General features: G+C 43.5%; 1 protein-coding gene across 1 annotated transcript in view; it reads left to right on the top strand.

The window, feature by feature from the left end:
• Positions 1 to 18184, top strand: part of LOC147734708 (solute carrier family 23 member 1-like) — a 218669-nt gene extending 200485 nt beyond the window's left edge. The window contains exons 10-12 of the mRNA XM_086953612.1: positions 842 to 950; positions 2034 to 2129; positions 17498 to 18184. Of these exons, the coding sequence (XP_086809738.1) occupies positions 842 to 950; positions 2034 to 2129; positions 17498 to 17742 (450 nt within the window). The 3' untranslated portion in view covers positions 17743 to 18184. The remainder of the gene's footprint in view (positions 1 to 841; positions 951 to 2033; positions 2130 to 17497) is intronic.
• Positions 18185 to 20988: the final 2804 nt, after the last annotated feature.

Raw genomic sequence — 20988 nt, 5'->3', positions numbered from 1 at the left:
ACCCAAATGCGACAGGCAGCTCCATTGAATGCTTTAGACTTTCTGAAAGTTATAGATTTTAGCTGGTAATGCTTTTGCATTACTGGGACTCGTAGTTCTCCTTTCTCATTATAAGTAGGGGTTTCTAAAATGTCCAGCATGCAAAGCTTTGATTGCAAAATTCAGAGATGGTTTTGAACATACCCTTATTATTATTAGGGCCATAACCATAGGACAGATACTTCCGATTGTTTTACTTTGCAGTTGGATTTATTGCATATAAAGTTTGGAAAGGTTGAAAACCTATCCCCGCCCCTGGCTCTGCCCTTAGTCCCACCCCACACCCCACTCCCCAGTCCACCGCTCCTTTTGGTGAATACCTGCACTTATTTTTTTCCATTTAAAGCACCGTGCCCGACATCTCATTTCCCACCATTATCATGCCGAAACTCACTGTGGAGAGGTTGGTGGTACGTCCACTTCTGCTTCTTAGTGTGGTGGAACAACAGATACAATCACATTCAAACACGCAAAGTGTTGGCCCTATGAAAGTATAGATTTTTAAAAATATATTTTTAATATAGCTGTACTCTGCTCAATGCTACGAGATTTAAAAATCCTCTGGCATTGGCAAAGCCAAATCGGCTACCACCATTTCGAGAGACATGGGCGGTGGAGAGTGCGACAAAAAAGAAAAATAAGGACACAATGAGGCAGAATAGTGCAGTAGGACAACTTTCTGACATCACCTACATATTACCTAGGCGGTCTGTCTTTAACTTTAATTGTGGATGATTGTCAGAATGTCTTTGTGTTTTTAAAGGCATGCTTATTTTGGAAACAATCTGTTTTCCATCCCCAGTTTGCAGATATGAATTCCTCAAGAAACATATTTATTATTGGATTTTCCATTTTTTCTGGACTTACTATTCCTAATTGGGTGAACAAGAATACACAACGCATAGAAACTGGTGAGTACAAATATTCTTAATGCTATATTTATGGAATGAACATCTAGCCAGAGGTACACATAAAACAAGTTTAACATTAAACAAAGGTTCTATTAGTTAATACCAGATAACAAACATCATATAACTAGTCCTGCTCATTTTCTAAACCATCAACCCTGCTCTTTTCTACTTTGATCACTATGGTAAGTGGGATGTTGTAAATTATTACATTTGAATAAATAGAACTAATTTACATTAATATTTGGCACAAAAATAATGTTAATTAAATTAATAACCTATTTAAATTCCCCCTATGCTTTACCATAAAGAAATTTCTGCCCCAGTGGGGGAGGGTTCTGTCTACATCTGAAAAGTTACTGATACTACCTTTACACTGTTAACTTAACCTAATATTTAACTATCTAAATATATTAAATCAAAGTTTTAGAGAAGTATTAAAAACTGTCCCACCCGAAGTAAAATGTTTCTATTGACCTATTATATGACCTATGAATAAAGAATTACAAAACGTTATGTATAGAATTAGTTACACTATTTTTTTAACTCAAAGTTACATTCAGTTTTGCATTTAAAAAAGTTATTGAAATTTACCATCAAATATTTATTTTTGACCAATATATAATTTGCTTAACATTAAATTAAATGTAAAGACATTTTTACAAAGTTGAACTACATGAATTTATTTTACCATTATTTGATCTCCAGTGTGCTTTTTAGGTGTAGTAACTTAATACTCATAAATTTGGCTTCACTCCCTGTTCCAGGGGGTGGAGACACGTAAGTCTACACTTTGCAGTATATTTACACACAGAAATGATGAATAGCCAATAATAGTAAATTCACAACAAACTGTAAGAGTACATTTACAAGTATGGATTTGCTCACGTGTAAATTTACATTTACCAATAGACCTCTAAATGTCTGCAGTACAGGTCCACAACAAGAAGTACAAAATCTGAGTGATGATTACTCCTAAACGTTATTTACTGATATGAATAACAATGACAATATAGATGTTCGTTAGATTTAGCAATGGGACATCTCATGAGCTATTTAACTACTTTTCATTTACATGTTTAATAGGTATTGTCCAGCTTGACCAAGTGATCCTCGTGCTACTCACTACTGGAATGTTTGTAGGCGGGCTCCTCGGCTTTATTCTGGACAACACCATTCCAGGTAATTTAGTGCATCATCATTCTTAATTTAAAAATTCCAAAGGCTTTCTCCACCATTTGCACTTGTAGAATTATCTGAAAACAATGGCTCTTTCTGTGAAATATTCTTGCTGCATTGGCTGGCAAATGCCAGATCCATTTGCCGCTCTGGATCATAAAGTCTAGAAACAACCTCATCAATTTTTATGTTGAAACTGCAGTACCAGCGACTGATCAGACAAAGGGAAGGAAAGGGGTTTTGGATGAACTAATAAATGTATCTGTGCAGGAGAAGCTGTATTTACAGATAAGGATGATTTCCTCGTGTTTGGAAATGATTCTTTGAACAGTCTCACAGTTAGGTTTAGATGACAGCTAGGGGGCTAATTTCATTTTAAAAGAGAAATTCTATTTGCGCCTGAAACTGAATTCCAAGTCAGGAGGTATTTGCTTATATGCTAGCTGGCCTTTTGAAAACTGTGTGCTGCTTTCTAATTATTTTAGAAATCTGATAACTGTAATGTCAATGTGTTGTGAATGAGATGAGCTGGAAAGGTGCATATTTCTAAAAACTAGGCACAATTCTGAATTCAGCAAGAGGTCATTTGTGTAGATTGCACATGGTTTTACGAAATAAACCAATTACTGAAATAAAAACAATTAACTTAAGTAGGAAAAAAATCTAAATAAGTGGTAGTCAGTGCTTAATCAGTGCCAGTGGTTTCTGGTGCTGGTCACCAGCACTTAATTGCTAACACCAGCACTTAAGACACTCTGCCACATGGTGGCGCTGTTTGTTTCATGTAGAGATTAGCACAACAGTTTTTTATGAATTCAATATACATTAAAAATGATTAATACCTGTCCCCCAAGCCGTTCTTACATCTTTGAGGACCTGGAATAGTCTGAAGTGTCACACTTGTAAGAGTGTGATGGTTAGTTAGTGTGTTCGTACTGTCAACTGCAGCGCTAGATGTGGCTTTGGGTGGTGCAAGCTTCAGTGGTCTCCTGACAAGGGCCCTGCCACTTTTACAAATCAAGCACTAATGGTAATGGGCAAACTCTTCCAGTTGCAGAAATATATAGTTTGTGTTGGTTGTCCTAAAACATATGATGCCCAGAGCCATCAACAGAGCTACGAATTATAATTTTTAATTTTATTTATTTATTTATTTGAGGTTTTATAGAGCACGAACGTGACCCGTTAGTCTATCAAAGTTCTTTACAGGGATAACATGTTACGTACAGGTTAGGCACAGGCAAAACACAAGGATGGGTATTAGGAAATTGACTACATTAGGACAAAAAGGCAGAGTTATATACAATAATCAGTACAGTACATGATCAGCAGAGCGACAGGTCAGTGCTAAAAGAGAAAACCAGCAGAGAGAACCAGCAGAATATTAAAAAGAGCGAGAATTGGTATACGGCAAGGGCCAAGCAGTACAGGAGATTATGCACAAAAACCAAAAACCATGACAAATTAATTGTGGGTCTCCCATGAATCACTTAATAAGGTGAAATCAAATAAAGGAAAAACAAGTTGAGTTTATTTTACCAAATGTGTTCTCTGACTTATAGTTGAAAGTCAGAAAGGCACAGAAAATTGATAGATAAAAACATGTCCACGAGGAGGAGCTACGCGGGCATCCAAGATGGTCGCGTGAGCAGAGAGCTCCCGAGACCCGCGCCGCCCTTCTTTTACTATCCTGCACTTATCCTGATCATTTCGACTGGCTTTTGAAGTACTACTCTCACTGATGCTGACGATCCTTTTTTGGTCGAAATCGGACCCTGGGGACCATTTTTCTGTCGTCTTCAACCTTTTGGCCTGCCCACGGACGCGACCGGGGACTCGGCTGCCTACTGTGGCCGACCTGTAATTCAACAACAACGGCTGCCTGGCATCTGGCCCACCGGAGGTGCACCACTTTCACTTTCGGTTTCCTGCCTCATTGTCTCTGTCTCCTCCTATCTGTCTTCACCTGCTGCCCTCACGGTGCACACTTTCCATCATTGGACTGGCAAGGAGGCCTGCGGTACTCCCTCTTCGAACTGCACTTCGGAGTTTCTGGATTTTTCTCCGTCTCACTGCTTCCCCTGGGTACTCGGCCGCCATTGAATGCAATATGGCGACAAAACCTGAGGCCGAAAAACACAGGAAGACTGTAACCCGGGGGGGGGGTCGATCCAGTCCAATATGATCGAACGCTACACCCAGCCGAGAGGCTCCCCCGGTGTCACAAGCGTGGGCGCTGAAGGACCTCAAACGGATATGCCGTCTTCTTCGGAAGTATCGCTCCAAGACCTGTTGGCTGCCATTTCTGGACTTAAGGCCGATATGAGTCAGCAATACGAAGCCATCGTGTCCAAGATAGACACGGTGGCTGTGGATGTTACTCTTATTCGGGCCGATCTTGCCAAAACGAATGAGAGGGTGAAGGCACTAGATCTTAAGGCGTCAAGCCTGGTAACGGACATGGCGGAGGCGCAGTCTGAGATTGGAAATCTGCGTGCCTCACATGATCTGCTGCTCAAGCGCATGGAGGACTACGACAACAGGGCCAGGCGGAATAACATACGCCTAGTTGGAGTGCCGGAAAGTGATGGTGCTGCCTCGATCGACTTATTGGTCGAGGAACTTATTGTTGCTAAACTTGCTCCGGTTGGACTCAGTAAGTTCTTTGCCGTAGAGCGCGCCTATCGTTTTCCAGGAGGACAAGTGCAACCAGGAGGCCCGCCGAGGCCTATCATTGCAAGACTATTTCACTATCGAGATAGAGACGCTATCCTCCAGGCCGCCCGTAAACACGGCCCGTTGAACTATGACAATAACTCTATCTCCATCTATCCTGATTTCACTCCCCAAGTGCAGCGACAACGATCTGGGTTCCTCGGAGTGAAGCGTCGCCTGAGAGATCGGGGACTGAAGTACCCCATGTTGTTTCCAGCCCGACTGCGGATTGAATTTAGAGAACGTGCCTACTTTTTTGATCAGCCGGAGCGTGCTGCCGACTGGTTGGACTCGTTGCCGACAGATGACTCTGGGAGTGGAGGCCCTGGTGGTGCGGAAGGTGGTGCAACGGCCCAGGAGTAACATGGGGCCCCGGAGGTCCAGATTGAGACTACGTATTGAACTGAGTGAATCAACTGTGTGCTCTATGATTCTGCCCGTGGCGGTGCGGGACCAGGTGATTTCTCCCTTCCTCCTCGGGGGGTTCTTTGTGTAGATAAGATGGGGCGACGGGCACACTGCAGTTGGGGGTGGCTTTTTAGTCAGCAGGGGTGCAGGGAGGGGGGTGTTGTAACGGGTTTCTGTTTGGGGGTTGGTTCCTGGGGACTGGTTGTGTTTCGTTTAGTTTGTTATGTCTCTTTTTTCATGGTATTTCACAGATTGCAATTATTCCGAACTTGGGGTTGTGGAGGGGGACTGGGGTGGAATGCCTTTGTCGCAATGGGTGGGGGGTGAAATGCGGGTTCTTTCTTGGAACGTAAACGGGTTGGGTGACAGGATCAAGCGGGGCATTGTGCTACAATTTTTGAGGCGCCATGCCCCCGATGTTGTGTTCCTTCAGGAGACCCACTTAATTGGAAATGCTTGTAAAGCCCTCGACCGCCGGGGTTATCGCCTGGTCGCACACGCTGGTTTCACTTCTGGGTCCCGGGGTGTGGGTATCATGGTGAAGTCTTCCCTTGCTCTCGCTATTGACGAGGTTATCCTTGACGACCGTGGGTGGTATGCTGCTGTCTCTGGGAGGTGGGAGGGTAAACAGATTGTGTTGGTTGTTGTCTATATTCCCCCGGGGCTGCAGGCTACCACCTATGCCGACCTTGGCAGGACTCTCCTTGGCCTTCCTGATGGATTGTTAATCTTGGGCGGGGACTTCAATTCTGTTATGTCTGGTGAATGTGATCGACTTCCCCCTAGAGTCTTGCTGCCGTCCCAGATGTGGCTCAATGAGATGGCTGATACTTTTGGCCTAGTGGATGTTTGGCGCTCATTACACCCCACACTCCAGCAGTATACTTTTCACTCTGGTGCGCATGGCAGCCTCTCCCGTATCGATTATTTCTTTCTGTTAGCTTCCACTCTGTCCACCGTCCGGGAGGTACGATATCTTCCCCGGGGTATCTCGGACCATTCCCCTTTGCTGATTAGGATTTCTGTGGGTGGTCTCCTTGGTAACAGGGTCCCCCCGGTCCCTCCCTGGCATTTCCGAAGCCCCCGGCTCCGCTCAGATTTGGTTAAGGCAATTGATTGCTACTTTGATGAGAATGTGGGCTCGGTCACCTCCCCTACTGTTCTTTGGGAGGCCTTCAAGACGGTTATCAGGGGTTCCGCCCTATCACTCATTGCTGCAGAGTGTAGGGTAAAGAGGGAGGCTGTTCTGGCTCTTGAAACTGAGATCACTGCGCTTGAAAGTGAGTTGGGTGGGGATGACACGCCTGCATTGCTGCACACTCTGGAACTAAAACAAGCTGATTATAAAGCTTGTGTCACTGATGCTGCTAAATTGATGCGAGCGAATCAACTGGGCCGACTGTATGATGTGGGTGACAAGGCTAGTAAGCTCCTGGCATGGCTGGATAAGGCTGAACGAGCGAGTCGTGTTGTGCCTGTCATCGTTCGCGAATCCGGTGAGAGTGTCTCCGATCCTGGTGAAATTGTTGATTGCTTTGTGGACCACTTCCGGAAGGTTTATACGCCTGTTAGTGATCGAGATGAGGCTGATTCCAGGCTGCTATTGCGAGATATTGCCCTGCCTACTGTTTCAGATGATGATGGTCTTGTCTTAGAGGCCCCTTTCACTGTTGATGAGATTGCCCTTGCTATCCGATCTTTGCGCTCGGGAAAGGCGATGGGCCCAAATGGACTGCCCATTGAACTTTACAAACTTTGTCCGGACAAGATGGCCGCCCATCTGCGCAACATGTTTCTCGAGGCGGTTGAGGCTGGGAGCCTCCCCCTCGAGCAGCGCCTTGCCACCATAGTGGTCATTTATAAGGATGGCAAGCCTCGTGACCGCTGCGCTTCATACCGCCCCATCTCTCTCCTAAACGCGGAACCCAAAATCCTGGCCAAGGTTCTGGCCAATCGGTTGCTTAAGGTGATTTGCGACCTGATCCATCCGGATCAATCCCGTTTCATCCCGCACAGGAACACGGCCCTTAATCTGCGTAGACTCCACAGTGTTCTCGCGAGAGCTCCAATTCTCGCCGAGCCGGCAGTGGTCGCCTCCTTAGACGCCACTATGGCTTTCGACACTATCGAATGGCCCTACCTCTGGGCGACTCTCGCTAAGTTTGGCTTTGGCCCTAATTTCATCGCATGGGTCAGGCTCCTTTACGAACGGCCATTGGCTCAGGTTGTGGTAAATGGTAGATGCTCTGACCCCTTCCCTTTAGGCCGTGGCACTCGTCAGTGCTGTCCGCTCTTCCCGCTTCTATTCGTATTAGCGCTTGAGCCCCTTGCTGCGTGGCTTCGGTGGGAACCCTCTATTAAGGGGATCAGATGGTCTCCAGATCTTGAGGATCGCGTCTCCTTGTACGCGGATGATATCCTTCTTTATCTTACTTCCCCTCAAAAGTCGCTTAACGTCCTCTTCGACGTTCTCACATCCTTTGGTAAGAACTCGGGACTAGTCATCAACTGGACTAAGTCCTGTGTTTACGTCATAGCCGGGGCTCTGCCGCCTCTGCCTCGCAGGTTTCCCATACTGGTAGCGACCGACGGCTTCAAGTATTTGGGGATCTATGTCTCTATGGTCTCTTCGGTCCGCTATGAGCGGAACTTGTATGCTCCGCTCCGTAGACTCAAGCAAGACGTCCGACGGTGGCGTGAATTGCCCTTATCCCCATTGGGCCGAGCGGCACTCTTTAAAATTATGTCGCTCCCCCGATTTCTTTACGCCCTGCAGAATTTTTTCGATCCTGTCCCTGCTCGCTACTTCCGTGAGGTTGAGAGTTTACAGCCACAACTGATTTGGGATGGCCGTGCTCGTATTGCCTTGTCCAAGCTCACCCTCTCATGGTATGATGGTGGTATTGCGCTGCCGGATATTAGACGCTATTACTGGGCCTCGCACCGGAACCCGCTCCCGCCTTTGCTTTGGATAAACTATTATTACCCGGTGGCAACTTTAATAGGGCTCTGTACTCAAAAGCACCCTTTCGACTCCTTACGGGCCCGACGAAATGTGCAGTGCGGGCATGGAGAGATGCTACTGTGGCCACGGGCTGGGGTGGTAGGCTAACACATAGGACGCCATTGTATGACTCGGATCGGTTGGGCAATCTGTGGAAGACGAAAGGATTTGAGAAGTGGGACATGATTGGGATCAGTACGGTGGAGGATCTATGGGCACGGGGCGCTGTTAAATCCTTCGAGGTATTGAAACTGGAATACCGGCTCGATGATAGAGAGCACTTCCGGTATATGCAGGTTCGACATGCCTTGTCCTCCGTCTTTCCATCTGGTACCGATATCCCGCAGTCCTCCCCTTTGGAGGATCGTGTTCTAGACGGCCACGTCCCCGATAGCACTATTTCCTTGATATACAAAAAGCTTGTCAACAACAGGGCTGACCAACTTGAGAAGCTTCGTGCTTCCTGGACGGCTGACGGGCTCGAACTCGACGACGAGGACTGGCAATCAGCTGTATCCTCCCCTAAGGAGGTGGCTATTCCGGCTCGGCTTCGCTTTGTCCAGTTGAAAATCCTCCACCGTGTGTATCTGACTGGAATGGGTCTGGTGCGAATGGGTTTGGTTTCGGATGGACGATGCAGGCATGGGTGTGGTATGGATGGTACCTTCCTTCATGTTCTGTGGGAATGCCCGATGATTGCAGCTTTCTGGTCCAGAGTGCATGATGTTATGGGTCGTGTCACCGGGATCCCACTCCTTCCCGAAGCACGACGTTGTCTGCTCAATGTGTGGGAACCGTCTGATTGTAATGCTGCCCAGACACTTTGGGTCACTCTGGGCAACATGGTCGCAAAGAGAGATATAGCGCAGCTCTGGGGCTCCCCTAGATTACCATTGCTCAGTGCCTGGAAAGAGAACATGGACTGGTGCATGTTCCGAGAAAAAACTGTGTATGAGGCGCGTGGGCGTCCTAAGAAATGGTCCAGGGTCTGGGCTCAGTGGAATTCGTACCGCGGAGACATTTGCTCTCCTCCGCTGGACTGTGAGGTTCCTCTCCCCTCTTCTCCATGATTTACGTTCCTTTTCCAATTTCCATCACACGCTTTGTTTTCTTTCTCGTGCTCGCCCCCCCCTCGCCATAAGTGTTTCTTTATTTATTAACCTTCTTCCCCCCTTCCCCCCCCTCCAGCGACCCTTGCCACTATGATACCATGTGTTTGTGTGTTGTTGTTCTTTTCGACAAAAACATAAAATTAAACCTTTCTTATCCTATTTATATGGCGCTATGTTCTATCCGATAATGTAGACTAAAGAGAGATTGCCTTAACAACGTACTGTCTCCTAATTTACTTTTTAATCATCCTGTTTATGTCATAGCGGCCGGCCCTGCGGGGTTGTAGGCAGACGCTGTGTATTGTGCATTCATAAATAAAGGTTTTAAAAAAAAAATAAAAAATAAATAAATAAAACATGTCCACACTTCTGCCAATAAAAATTGTAACCCATAATTATGAGAGGGCTTGTTACACCGGAGATTACAGGAATAATGAAACATGGAAACAGAAGATTTTTTCTTTGAACTACGGTATTTCTTTAACTGAGGGTTGTAGTGGTATTTGTGCCTGAGATGAGCCGGTACCCAAAGCTGCGTACCGACCTCAGACAGGTCTGATAACTAAAGAGGGGAGTCAATATTGGTGTAGATTATATGGATCCCTGCAAATATCAACCTTTAGAGAAAAATAAATTGATTTTTCTCACATTTCTGAGAGAGAAAGTTCCAATATGTGCAGAGATCGCTAAAAGACCTACCATCAATTGTACCACACTTCTCCTGATAAAATGTTTTCCTCCATCCGTCACGTGCATTAGGCCCACCTACACATTTGAGGTACTGTTTTTCACCACAGAATTTGTGGGAATGCAGGATGGTTCTGAGATTTCTGTCACATACATATGGAACAATTCCATAATTTGAACCTGGCTTTTGCAAGGAATTCTGCTTATGAAAATATCATGGAATCCATGCAAGCCACAGCAGTCTGGTTTTCCTTGGTTTACTGGTGTACAGAAATGCTCACATTTGGATGGGTTTCATGGGTGTTGGCTGACTCCAGACCCAAAAATTACTGTCATCTCTAATGAATCGTTGACATTGGCGGGGCATGCTGGAAGAAAACATGGGTAAAACCCAAAATGTCCTTACCACAAGGGATTCAGAGATACTGTGTATGCCCCTGTGGTGGAGCTAAATCCACCCATCTACTCATCCCAAGGTGAGGCAGAAAGGCTTTTGGGGTCCTTGGTGCAGGAAGGAAAAACAGTTAAATATGCATTGGAGGGGCGTGAAAATCACTCCAAGAGAACTCCCCACCTTAGGCATATCTGAAAAACTGCTGAGGGTTCGCCATCCTGCAGATAGGGAAGAATATCACTTTTCCATGTATATCTTTCCCACTGAGCTCTGTGTTTGGGGAACTGAGCAGTTCCCGTGAATACCAATCAAACTTAAAGCACCTGGACTTTTTGGTCTCCAGCTGCTTTAAGTTTCACATCTGTGACATGCATTCATGGGGTGCAGTGCATCACTTAAATAAAAAATAAGCATTTGCAATGCTGTGGTCTCGCATTCACATGAGTTTGAGCTATTGGCATTGTAAATGATAATGCCTTTTATTTATGTTTGAAATCATAAATAAAAGGCATTCTCATTTACAATACTATTAGCTTCAACTCTCGCAAATGCGATATCTATTGCATTGCAATAAAGGGCCTTCTCGACTGCTTGTTAGATTGTCAATATCAGAGGAAGAGACTGGCCTGTGACATATTCAAAGTAGTGATAAATAGTGCAGTGAAGAAGATGTGTAAGTTTTGTAAATGACACAGACACAAAGTGTGAAGTGAGAGTTACAAATGATACGAGCTATAAACACTAATAAAGCACTCCAACACCTTTCTTTCTTTTGAGTGGGGCACAAAACATCCATTCACTGCTAAGGTGCCCTGAGGGACAAACATACCCTTTACAAATACATCTAAAGCCATAAGCAACCTGGTTGGTGAACATAATTCAAAGTAAATGAGGTATTGTGCAAAGGTCTGGTTTAGTGTCAGACAAACAGTGAATACAAAACATGGTCACAATAGTTACCTAAGTTTGCACTTAAACCAGTGATGTAGCGTAGGGTGGGGGCCATAGGGGCCGGGAATTTAAAATACCTCTTGCACCCTATAGACCCCCTGACCTCTCTGATAGAAGGAAACATATGTTTTTCTTGGTCCTGATGAAGGTGACAGACTCTTTGGTTTCACCGAAACGTACGTAGGCCATGACAAGCACCCGAGACCCTTATCCAAGATCAAACCAAAACAGAAGAAATAACCTAAATCAAAACTGGTCGACTTATGCTGTTTGTTCAAAAAGTGGAAATGAGTATTACAATATTCTTGCATTAGCAAACAGGATTTTTTCTCAGATGTCTTTTTGTTATGTATTTATTTGTGTGGTATGGTAGTTGGTATCTATGAGTAGAGTGATAGGAGTGAATTGAAGTGTGATGAGTTTATTTTGGGTGTCATTGTTGTGAAAAAATGTTTCGTTCTTTTTTTGCTTGAATAATATAATGATTTCACTTGATGTAATAACTGTGATGCTTATACAATTGAATCATAAATATGTTTGAAAATAAAAATAACTGTACAAAATCTTTGATAAATAAACAAACATAAGAAAGAAAAGTCATTTGTGTGCTAAGATTCTATTGCTGTGTGAAAATATTTTATTAGAGTCACTACCGAGTTGTAAATTAGACAGGCCAGATAAGAGGTTCTTTGGAATATATTGATTCTTTTTCCCCCCTCCTCTTGGGCCTGAAAGCATCAGGGGGATACCTTTGTGCCTTTTTAGCCAATACGAGATAGGCTTTACAACAGGGAAAAATTACTTTACGAGTTTTCCTCTGCTAAGTCATGTAAAAAGTAAGTCCCCATGTCCTATTTTTAAATACAATGCAGCCTGCCCTAGGAGCCTTAAGGCCTACCTGAGGAGTGACATATAGGTATTAGCAAGGAACGTTTAGGCCTGGGAGAACGTTGGTTTTGCAAGGTCGAAATGGCAGTTTAAACCTGCCCACACTGGCTGCAGGAAGGTCTCAGTCATGTTTTACAGTGCTACTTTTAGTCAGTGGCATAATGAGTGCTGCTGCCCACTAGTATCATTTGATTTACAGGCCCTGAATACTGGTAGTGCCATGTACTTGGGATTTACAGGTAAATTAAATGTACCTATCAGCTAGATGCGAATTGTACCATGTTTTAAGGAGAGAGCACAAGCACTTTAGCACTGTTTTAGCACTGGTTAGCAGGTCACAGAGTCCTAGTACCAACACAAATGGGTTCAGCAACAAATGGCAAAAGACTGGGGGGAACCCTGCAGAAAGGGCCACGTACAACAGACAGCGATTATTGTATAATGTTGCAGCATCCAGCCAGACACATTCCCTTTAACTCTAACATTTTGTTCAAAATTAACATTCTAATACTAGACCAATCTAATATTTTTTTGGGGGGGATGACTTACAAGAAAATAAAATAAATAAAAAGGAAACAAATAGCTAAATTCTATCTGTATAAAACAAACCAATAATATAAAGAATTTTATTAGTTTATATGTTTGTAAACAGCTTCTTGTAACTTTGCGCTTAGCATTGCTTGTAAATAAAGATTTTACCACCAAATAGCAGCTTTCATTTTTAGTAGATACTTTATTGGTCTGCACACATCAGGTTGTATTTTCTATACTGACATGTACTACAGCCACTCATCGCGAGATTCTGCTTCAAATGTCCAATTATCACCAACACATACCAATGTGTCAATGTAGGCAATGTAGGTTTGCCTTCCTTATGTGAAGGGCGCCATCTCAAGCCAAATTTGACACAATATGTAGAGTTGGCCAATAAATTCATAGGCATAATTTAGCTAAGGCTAGCTATCATTCTACCAGGAAAAGTCATGGCTATACCTGGGATGGCCACTGCATGCCAGATATGATTGCAAAACGCTTGGTTCACGCTTAAATGAGGGATAGTGACCATGATGCCAAGCCTGCTCACAATATGGCAATGTAACCATAAGCCAAGATGGCCAACAAAGGATCTGAGATATTTTTCAGAATTGGGAAACTAATTCGGGAAAATTGGTTCTATTTTCCTAATTAATTATGCTGTTTTTATACTGCCTAATTAAAAGTTTGAATCCTAGGACATTGCTTGTCTCCTAGCCAAATTAAGATATGTTAAGAAATGGCCGTTCAAGGTTAGGTTTCAATTTGAATGAATTAAGTGCCTTGCATCCTGTTTTAGGAATAATGAGGCCTTTAATGAACTAGTAATGTCGAAGTAAAAATTAGAAAGTAATCTGTACATATTTATTAGATTTCAAGAATAATATTGACTCAATGCTCATTAGTTCTCATTGGTAAACTACCTTGAAAAACATATTTTGGAGTCTGCTTGACACATGGATTTATGAAATGAGTAGAGTTTTTATTAAATTTATCGAAACCACATTCTACATTATGTCCTTCCTGTGAATCCCTTTTAGCCAGGATTCCAAGAAAAATAATCAAATGTACCATATGAGGTATTTGAGGCCCCTGAAATGAAAGTTTTCAGACTTGTCTTTGATTAAAATCAACATGCAAAGGTATTTATGAAGAAAATCAGAAATGGCCACTGATCCCAGCCGGACATATACTAACTTCAAGCAGAATTTGATTACCAGCAGGGCCTTGAATTTGGTGAGAGGCAACACGCAGCAATATACAAAATTCATTGGCTAATAAATAAGCTCATGTAGTGTATATTTTTTGGAGGGCAAACAGACTTTAGAGTACATGAGGAAACGTCATTTTGTCTAAAAGGAATGGTGGACTAGCAGATCCCAAAATACTCATGTCGCATGGAGACCAATACATCCTTATGGCATTCAATGAATGGAACAATTTATAATCTCCAAAGAGCAGTGGTAATTAGTAGAATTCATTTGTTTCATAGTAAATTCCCACTTTCCTTGAAAATATAGGCATTTGACTTTGTTAACATTCCAGCCATGAAAATTTACACTGTACTTATAAAATGGCCATTTGCGCTGTTAGGAAATTCTTTTTATTAGGTTTCCTTCTCTGGCACTTTTTTCCGGTGAGGCTAATGACAACTTGGAGGCTAATATTAGTGAGGAAGACTGGTTAGCACACTTTAAAATCATCTATGGGAGCGATCACGTATGTGATACTCCCACTCTTCTCACAACTAACTTCCCCAAGTCGGCACTCTCATTCTCCGTGGAAGAAGTAGAAAAGGCCATAATTAACACCGAAGGGAAAAAAGCCCCAGGCCCGGATGGCGTCCGAGCTGACATGTACAAGGCCAACACCTCCTTTTGGGCCAACATCTTGACTAATGTTTTTAACGCTGCCACCAATCACAGTTTGCCTGCTTCCTGGTCACACGCTACCATTATACCTATTTTTAAGAAAGGCCAACGGGGAGACCCGAGGTGTTACCGCCCCATTTCACTCATCGACTCTTCCTTTAAAATTCTGGGGAAAGTGATATTGGCACGAATTGATGAGTGGGCTGCTAACAACAATATTTTATCCAACGCCCAATATGGGTTTCGAAGGGGAAGAGGGACTGAGGATCAGTGCCTCAACCTACACCTGATCCTAGGTAAATATACAGTGGCATCCAGTGGATCAATCTACTTAGGGTTCATGGATTTGTCCACAGCCTTCGACCTGGTCAACAGGTCCAGGCTGTGGGAAATTCTCCTGGACCTGGGGATGGACCATTCCTTGGTACATTTTCTGGCTGAAGCACACCGGGACCTGGAAGCCTCTATTAGGATGACACAGGGGGGAGCTTGCACTGCTGGTTTCAAGTCCACCAGAGGGGTGCGACAGGGGTGCATCCTCGCCCCAGTGTTATTTACACTATATATAAACCATCTTGAATCCACACTGGATCTGGCGACATTAGACGTCCCGCGTTTTGGAGGACTGTCCACCCCGGTCCTCCTTTACGCGAATGACGCCGTGCTTGTGGCACGTACTCCCCTTGGGCTACAAAGATTATTGGCGGCCTTTGACGCCTTTATGACCTCCCTTGATCTAAAAATTAATACAGACAAGTCACACGTTATGTCAGTGGGCGGGAGAAAGAACAAAAACCTGAAGTCCTTTTTTTTGTGCCAATACACCAATTTCCAGTGTAAAAACTTTTACCTATTTGGGGGTGGTTTACGACGACAATGGCACCTGGGTACCCCAAATAACGGTAAAAGTTAATGCCATGAAAAGATCTGCAGCTGCTATCGCCGGTTTTGCGAAACGACTGGGCGGCAAACCTACAGAAGCAATGCTAGCACTCTACAGAGCTAAATCTGTTGCAGTAGCAAGGTACGGGGCGTCCATTTGGGGCTACACCAACAACGCAGAAGCGATCCAGGTAGAAGAAAACAGATTTCTACGTATGCTTTTAGGTTTGCCACAATCCACGGCTACCTTCTCCGTTCATACGGAACTAGGCCAGGGGTACATAAGTGACATTATTAAACAGTCCCCAATTCTGATGTGGCTAAGAACGTGGTTAAACCCTAACTTAACCTTGAATCATACAATCTTAAGGGACTGCTTACGCATGGACAGCATGAAAAATATCCCGTGGCTTGCATACATTAAAAATACCCTAAGCTCCCTGGGCCACCCTGATTTATTCTGCAAACCGGAATGTATCGTTAGAGCTGACCTGAAATGGTTCAAAACGACTTTTACCAAATAAAGAGAATTAGAGCGGGAGAGCAGCGAGCTCGTGAAACCCACAGTGAGGGAGCACTACATTTCCAAGACAACCATGGCCATTGAACATTATTTAACGGTTGTGTCAATCCCGTTACACCGCTGGTTACTAACCAAACTAAGACTTAACCAGATTCATCTCCTGTTAAATGATTCTACGGTGTGGGCTAAGCCTGAGGATTTACCCGTCTGCAATTGTGATAGTTATTCCTTGCAGGATACTTTACATTTCATGTTTTTTTGTAGTATTTATGCCTTGCCTACGAAAAAATATATTATTCCGTTGCTTAAAAATAAGGGGTTTGTCCAAGCCAAACCAGCTCTCCTTTATTTAAAAAGGCTAGACTCCCCTCTAATAATGTTTAGTGTCGCAAATTTTTTGGTGGCTGCTTTTCGCCTTAAAAAACGTACCGGAAACAGACAACATAACATCACTAGCGATAACCTATGAAATTACTGAAAAACTGTTTTACTTTTTAAAATTTGTAAATTTTTTAATTGCTCAATTTTAATAGTGACATCAATTCAACGTATCTGTATTCCCTTGATTATGTATTTGTGTCTGTGTGCTTTTTATGATTTGTTATTAATCGAAATAAAGTTGTTTTGAACTTGAACTTGTCATAATACATTTTAGACATGCATTCCATAACTCAGGATGTATAGTTTGAGAGGAGGTGAAATTCTCATGTATGAAGTTCATATTCTCAACAATGGTAGATGAAGGGGGTTGATATGTATGTTTTGGTCCACAGCCCACAGGTCCTGGTCTTACCAATTATGATGCTGCCTTGTGCATGGTAGAATTATGATTGATATTAGGTGGACCATAACAGAATAGGAGCCCTTCCATAATATAAAACATGACATCTCCAACCTAAGATAAGAGGAACTTTGGAGGTGTTTTCTCCTTACATGAAGGAAATATACATAGCGCATGTTAGTGATATGAGGAAATATGATAAGCTCTTCTGTGTGTGTAATACAATACACATTATCCACCCACAATATGTGATTATTTATATTAATTTGACACACACTTTAAACTGTAAGAAACCCTTTAAGGGTGGAGGTGGAAGAGAGTTTTCGCTCAGTATTGTTTCTTAAAATGGTGTGGCAAGAAGTGTCTCTTCTCAGCGGATTTCTGATGTACTTGCTCTAGGGTGTCATGATGTAATGAAGCCTTTAACAGAACTATATCTAACTATTTTGACTCTTGCAAAGATGTACCATGGTATGGTGACTTAATTAATTGAAGCCTACATTGACGCTGCCTTTATGATTGTTAACTGGCACAAATGGGAAACCAAAGGTGACTTTTATGCAATTTCATTCAGCTAGTACTTTGATATTAATATGCTCATTTATGTTTGCCCTCTATTAGGCACACAAGAGGAGCGAGGGATTCTGGCGTGGAAGCAGGCCCAGGAGGATGAGTCGACTGATATCCTAGCTACTGAGGAAATCTACAACCTTCCCTTTGGCATTGGCACCAGGTTCTGCACAGGATCTTGGACTCGGTACCTCCCATTTTGTCACAAACCCAAGAAGCAAGACCCCAGTAGCAGCATTCAGCATGAGTACAGCCAAGACAAATCAAAAGACAAAGAAATAGAGACCAAGAACTGACTCACAGGGCATCAACAATGACCATCAACCCAACAGACAGAATTTATCTCTGAGATGCTGTATTGAATGCATCCGACACAACAGTTGACCAAACACAAAACTGGATTCTATCCAGGATTGAGGTTACCGACTCCATGTGTGCGATGGCTCAGTTATTCTCCTAATGTCAATAATGAAGTAGACTGCACTGATATCTAGCACTGACTAAACAGATCCTGAAATATTTGTATGATGAGCTTTTGAAAAGAAATGAGCTAGGCTGATAACCAGACCTCCGAATAGCTCCTTTTCAACAGAAGTTCATCTGGGTTTGCTGTTAAAATGGGTTCTTGCATACTGTGTCCAAAGAAACTGGAAAGTTGTGAATGACCCATAGCCAGGTGAAGATGGTTTTATAAATGACAATGGATCAGAGGAGGATTAAATTGCGTTTTGTATACACAAATAATGCAGTATGTTGCCTTCCTTAGTGTTTTCTCTGTTAAATATCTTTTAAGGTCAAGCATTACAGGATGTTAATATAAGATATGAGAAAGATATCTCATCAGGTAATCTCATGAAAATAGAGAATTTCATTTCCTCTGATATAAACCAAGGGTTTTAACAAATAGGCCTGACTCAAAAGATACAACACAGCCATAGAAATCTAAAAAACACAAGAATCTATTTTGTCAATCTCTCCTGGCACTGGCTAAGACCCACCTGATTTGCAATCTTTGGTGATCGAACAACAAAATAGGAAACCTAGGGGTCTATTAGGATGGCGGTCAGAAAATCACTCCGACCGCCATGGTAGCCGGAAAACACCGCCGCAAGGACCGCGGGAAAACCGCTGGTCCAATTAGTATGCTCCGCAGTCGAAAACCGACCGCAGCGGTCAGAATCTGGCAGTTAACATTGCGGCGATTGCTGCTGCCAGAAGCACCGCCGCAATGTCCAAAAAAGCATGTCCTGCATGCCCCTGCACTGTGTGGCAGGCACTGCACAGTGCATGGTACCCCCCCAGTGCACCCACACCCTCCCCAACACATTGGGGGTCCGCTATGGACCCCCGGAGACAATCTCCGCATGCCTTTCCATGGCGGTCCCAGCGCCGCAGAAGGCTGGCTACCGCCGGCATCATAATCGTGCCGGCAGAGCTTTGGCCCTGATCCGCCACAATTGTAGCGGTCCAGCTCCGCATGCCAGGCAAACGGGCGGATTGCAATCGGTGGAAAAGTGGCAGGCGGAAAATCACACCGCTGCAGTCATGACCGCAATGCTAATCAGACCGGTGGTTTTCAGTGTTTCGATCGCGGGCAGATGTCTGCCACCGGTCCGGTGGGTGCTTCCGCCAGCCCGGCGGCGGCCATCCGCCCGCCATCTTAATGGACTCCTAAGTCTTCATCCCAACTATCGATCCATCTCCAGCACTTCCTTTCTAAAACAAGTATTGAAAATGCAATAGGTCTCGCCTTTAACTAAGTTAAAGCTCTTTGCTTTGCTAATGGTATTGTATAGCAAAGCAATTGGCTTTAACTTAATAAAAGGCGAGACCTATTGCATTTTTAATGCCTGTTCTCTTTCCTCTCCCTTATTTCTAACACCTTTTGCCCGCCCTTTCTTCACGCGCCTCATGCTTCCTTCACTCTTTTCTTCCTTCTTCAACTCTTCCCCTGGCTCTTCCTTCCCCAAATCAGTTCAATGGAAGCACGTGAGACTCCAACACCCAGAGTGCATTGGTCTCTCTCACAGTCAGAGATGCCAAAATTGCTGTGGAGGCTAGAGGGAGGTGACTTCACTGTCTCTTTACTTGCCCCTCTTCCCCCTGCGGGCCCTGCCGCTGCTGTGTATGATGCACCCACCATGTCCCTTTAACTGTCCTTTTCCGGGGACATTTCCATGGATTTTGGTTTTCTTGTCCCTAATAGGTGGTGTCTACTATTATAGGGGAGGTTTCCTCTCTGGTTGTAGGAGGGGGCGGGGTTACTATTGCTTCCCTTTTTAATGCTTTTGTTGAACTTTACTTCTTAACATATTGGACTAGACATGAATTAATATTGACCCCTTAGTCTTTTCTCAGCACTTGGTGCAAATTCTCTATGACTTGATTATGCAAACTTATGGACAATGATTTACCTATGGCAGTATTCCAACAGGCATGTCATGTGTTAAAATGTTTAAAGCACCTTTACCCAAAAGGCTTCATATGATTCTTAGCATTAATACTCAAAACCACGTTGGAGCATCATTTTTTAAAAGAATCCCTTTGTCACACTGGTAGACACCATACAAATTAAAGACTGGCAAAGAAGTTGGGGACAGAAGAACTTCAGAAAACAAGGGGTTCTACAGTTTGGGACCAAACATTCTGGAACGTGTGAACCGCCATAGAGCACAGGAAAAGGGTATTGGGAGACTAATGTAATAAATATATTCGTCCAAGGAAAAAGCATTTTGTGGCATTGGAAGGACCGAACAAGATTGGTTTTCTTCTTAATACTGCCAGTATAGAGTCAATAATATCTCTAACGTCTCTGTTTTTCACACAATACTGTGCATTCTAAAGGAATGTTGTGTTGTCTCCTGTTACCAAGATATCCAGGCTGGAACACCTTAGGGTTTTGTTTATATAGTAGTTGAACATTTGCTTAGTACACACTATGAATATAACCGCCTTTATCTGCTTCTTTGGCAGCACCAACCTAACTAAAGAGCAACTAACTGCTGAATGAGTCTGGCGGCCCTGAATTAGGATTCACAATAGTTTACAATGAGTCCACTTTTTGTGGGTGGTGACTCCTATTGTGTAAGATGCATGTTTTTTCTGAAGAGGTGTGACTTAATTTCCTTACTGAAATGCAGAAGGGGCGGGGCAGTCCTTTTGCTGATGTACATGTTGTTCAAGTACCTGTGTTTTTTTTTCACAACAAAATATTATTGTCGGCAGACACAACAGCCCTGGAGAAACTGGGGTTACCGATAGCACAACAGACATAGTAGTAATAGTGATGTCAATATTTACAGTAGCCAAATATGGCAACTTGGAATGTAAGGATATCTGGATTAAAACGAAAACAATAAACACCAGTGCCATAGTTCTAATATGTAGACCGACATAAAAAGCCTCCAGCCACCCCAGTTGAATACTAGCATAGTTATAATCTGGATTGTCGCTCTTCATCTGATCAACATGTCAGGTCCTCGTTATGTAATGCAGGGGGGAAATGGGCTATAGTAAAGACCTTGATAGTCTGTCCACCTCTT

The sequence above is a fragment of the Lissotriton vulgaris genome, chromosome 1_2 (genome assembly GCF_964263255.1).
Source record: "Lissotriton vulgaris chromosome 1_2, aLisVul1.2, whole genome shotgun sequence".
NCBI lineage: Eukaryota > Metazoa > Chordata > Amphibia > Caudata > Salamandridae > Lissotriton > Lissotriton vulgaris.
The sequence above is the reverse complement of the archived record's forward strand: the minus strand, read 5'-3'. Positions and strand labels throughout refer to the sequence as shown.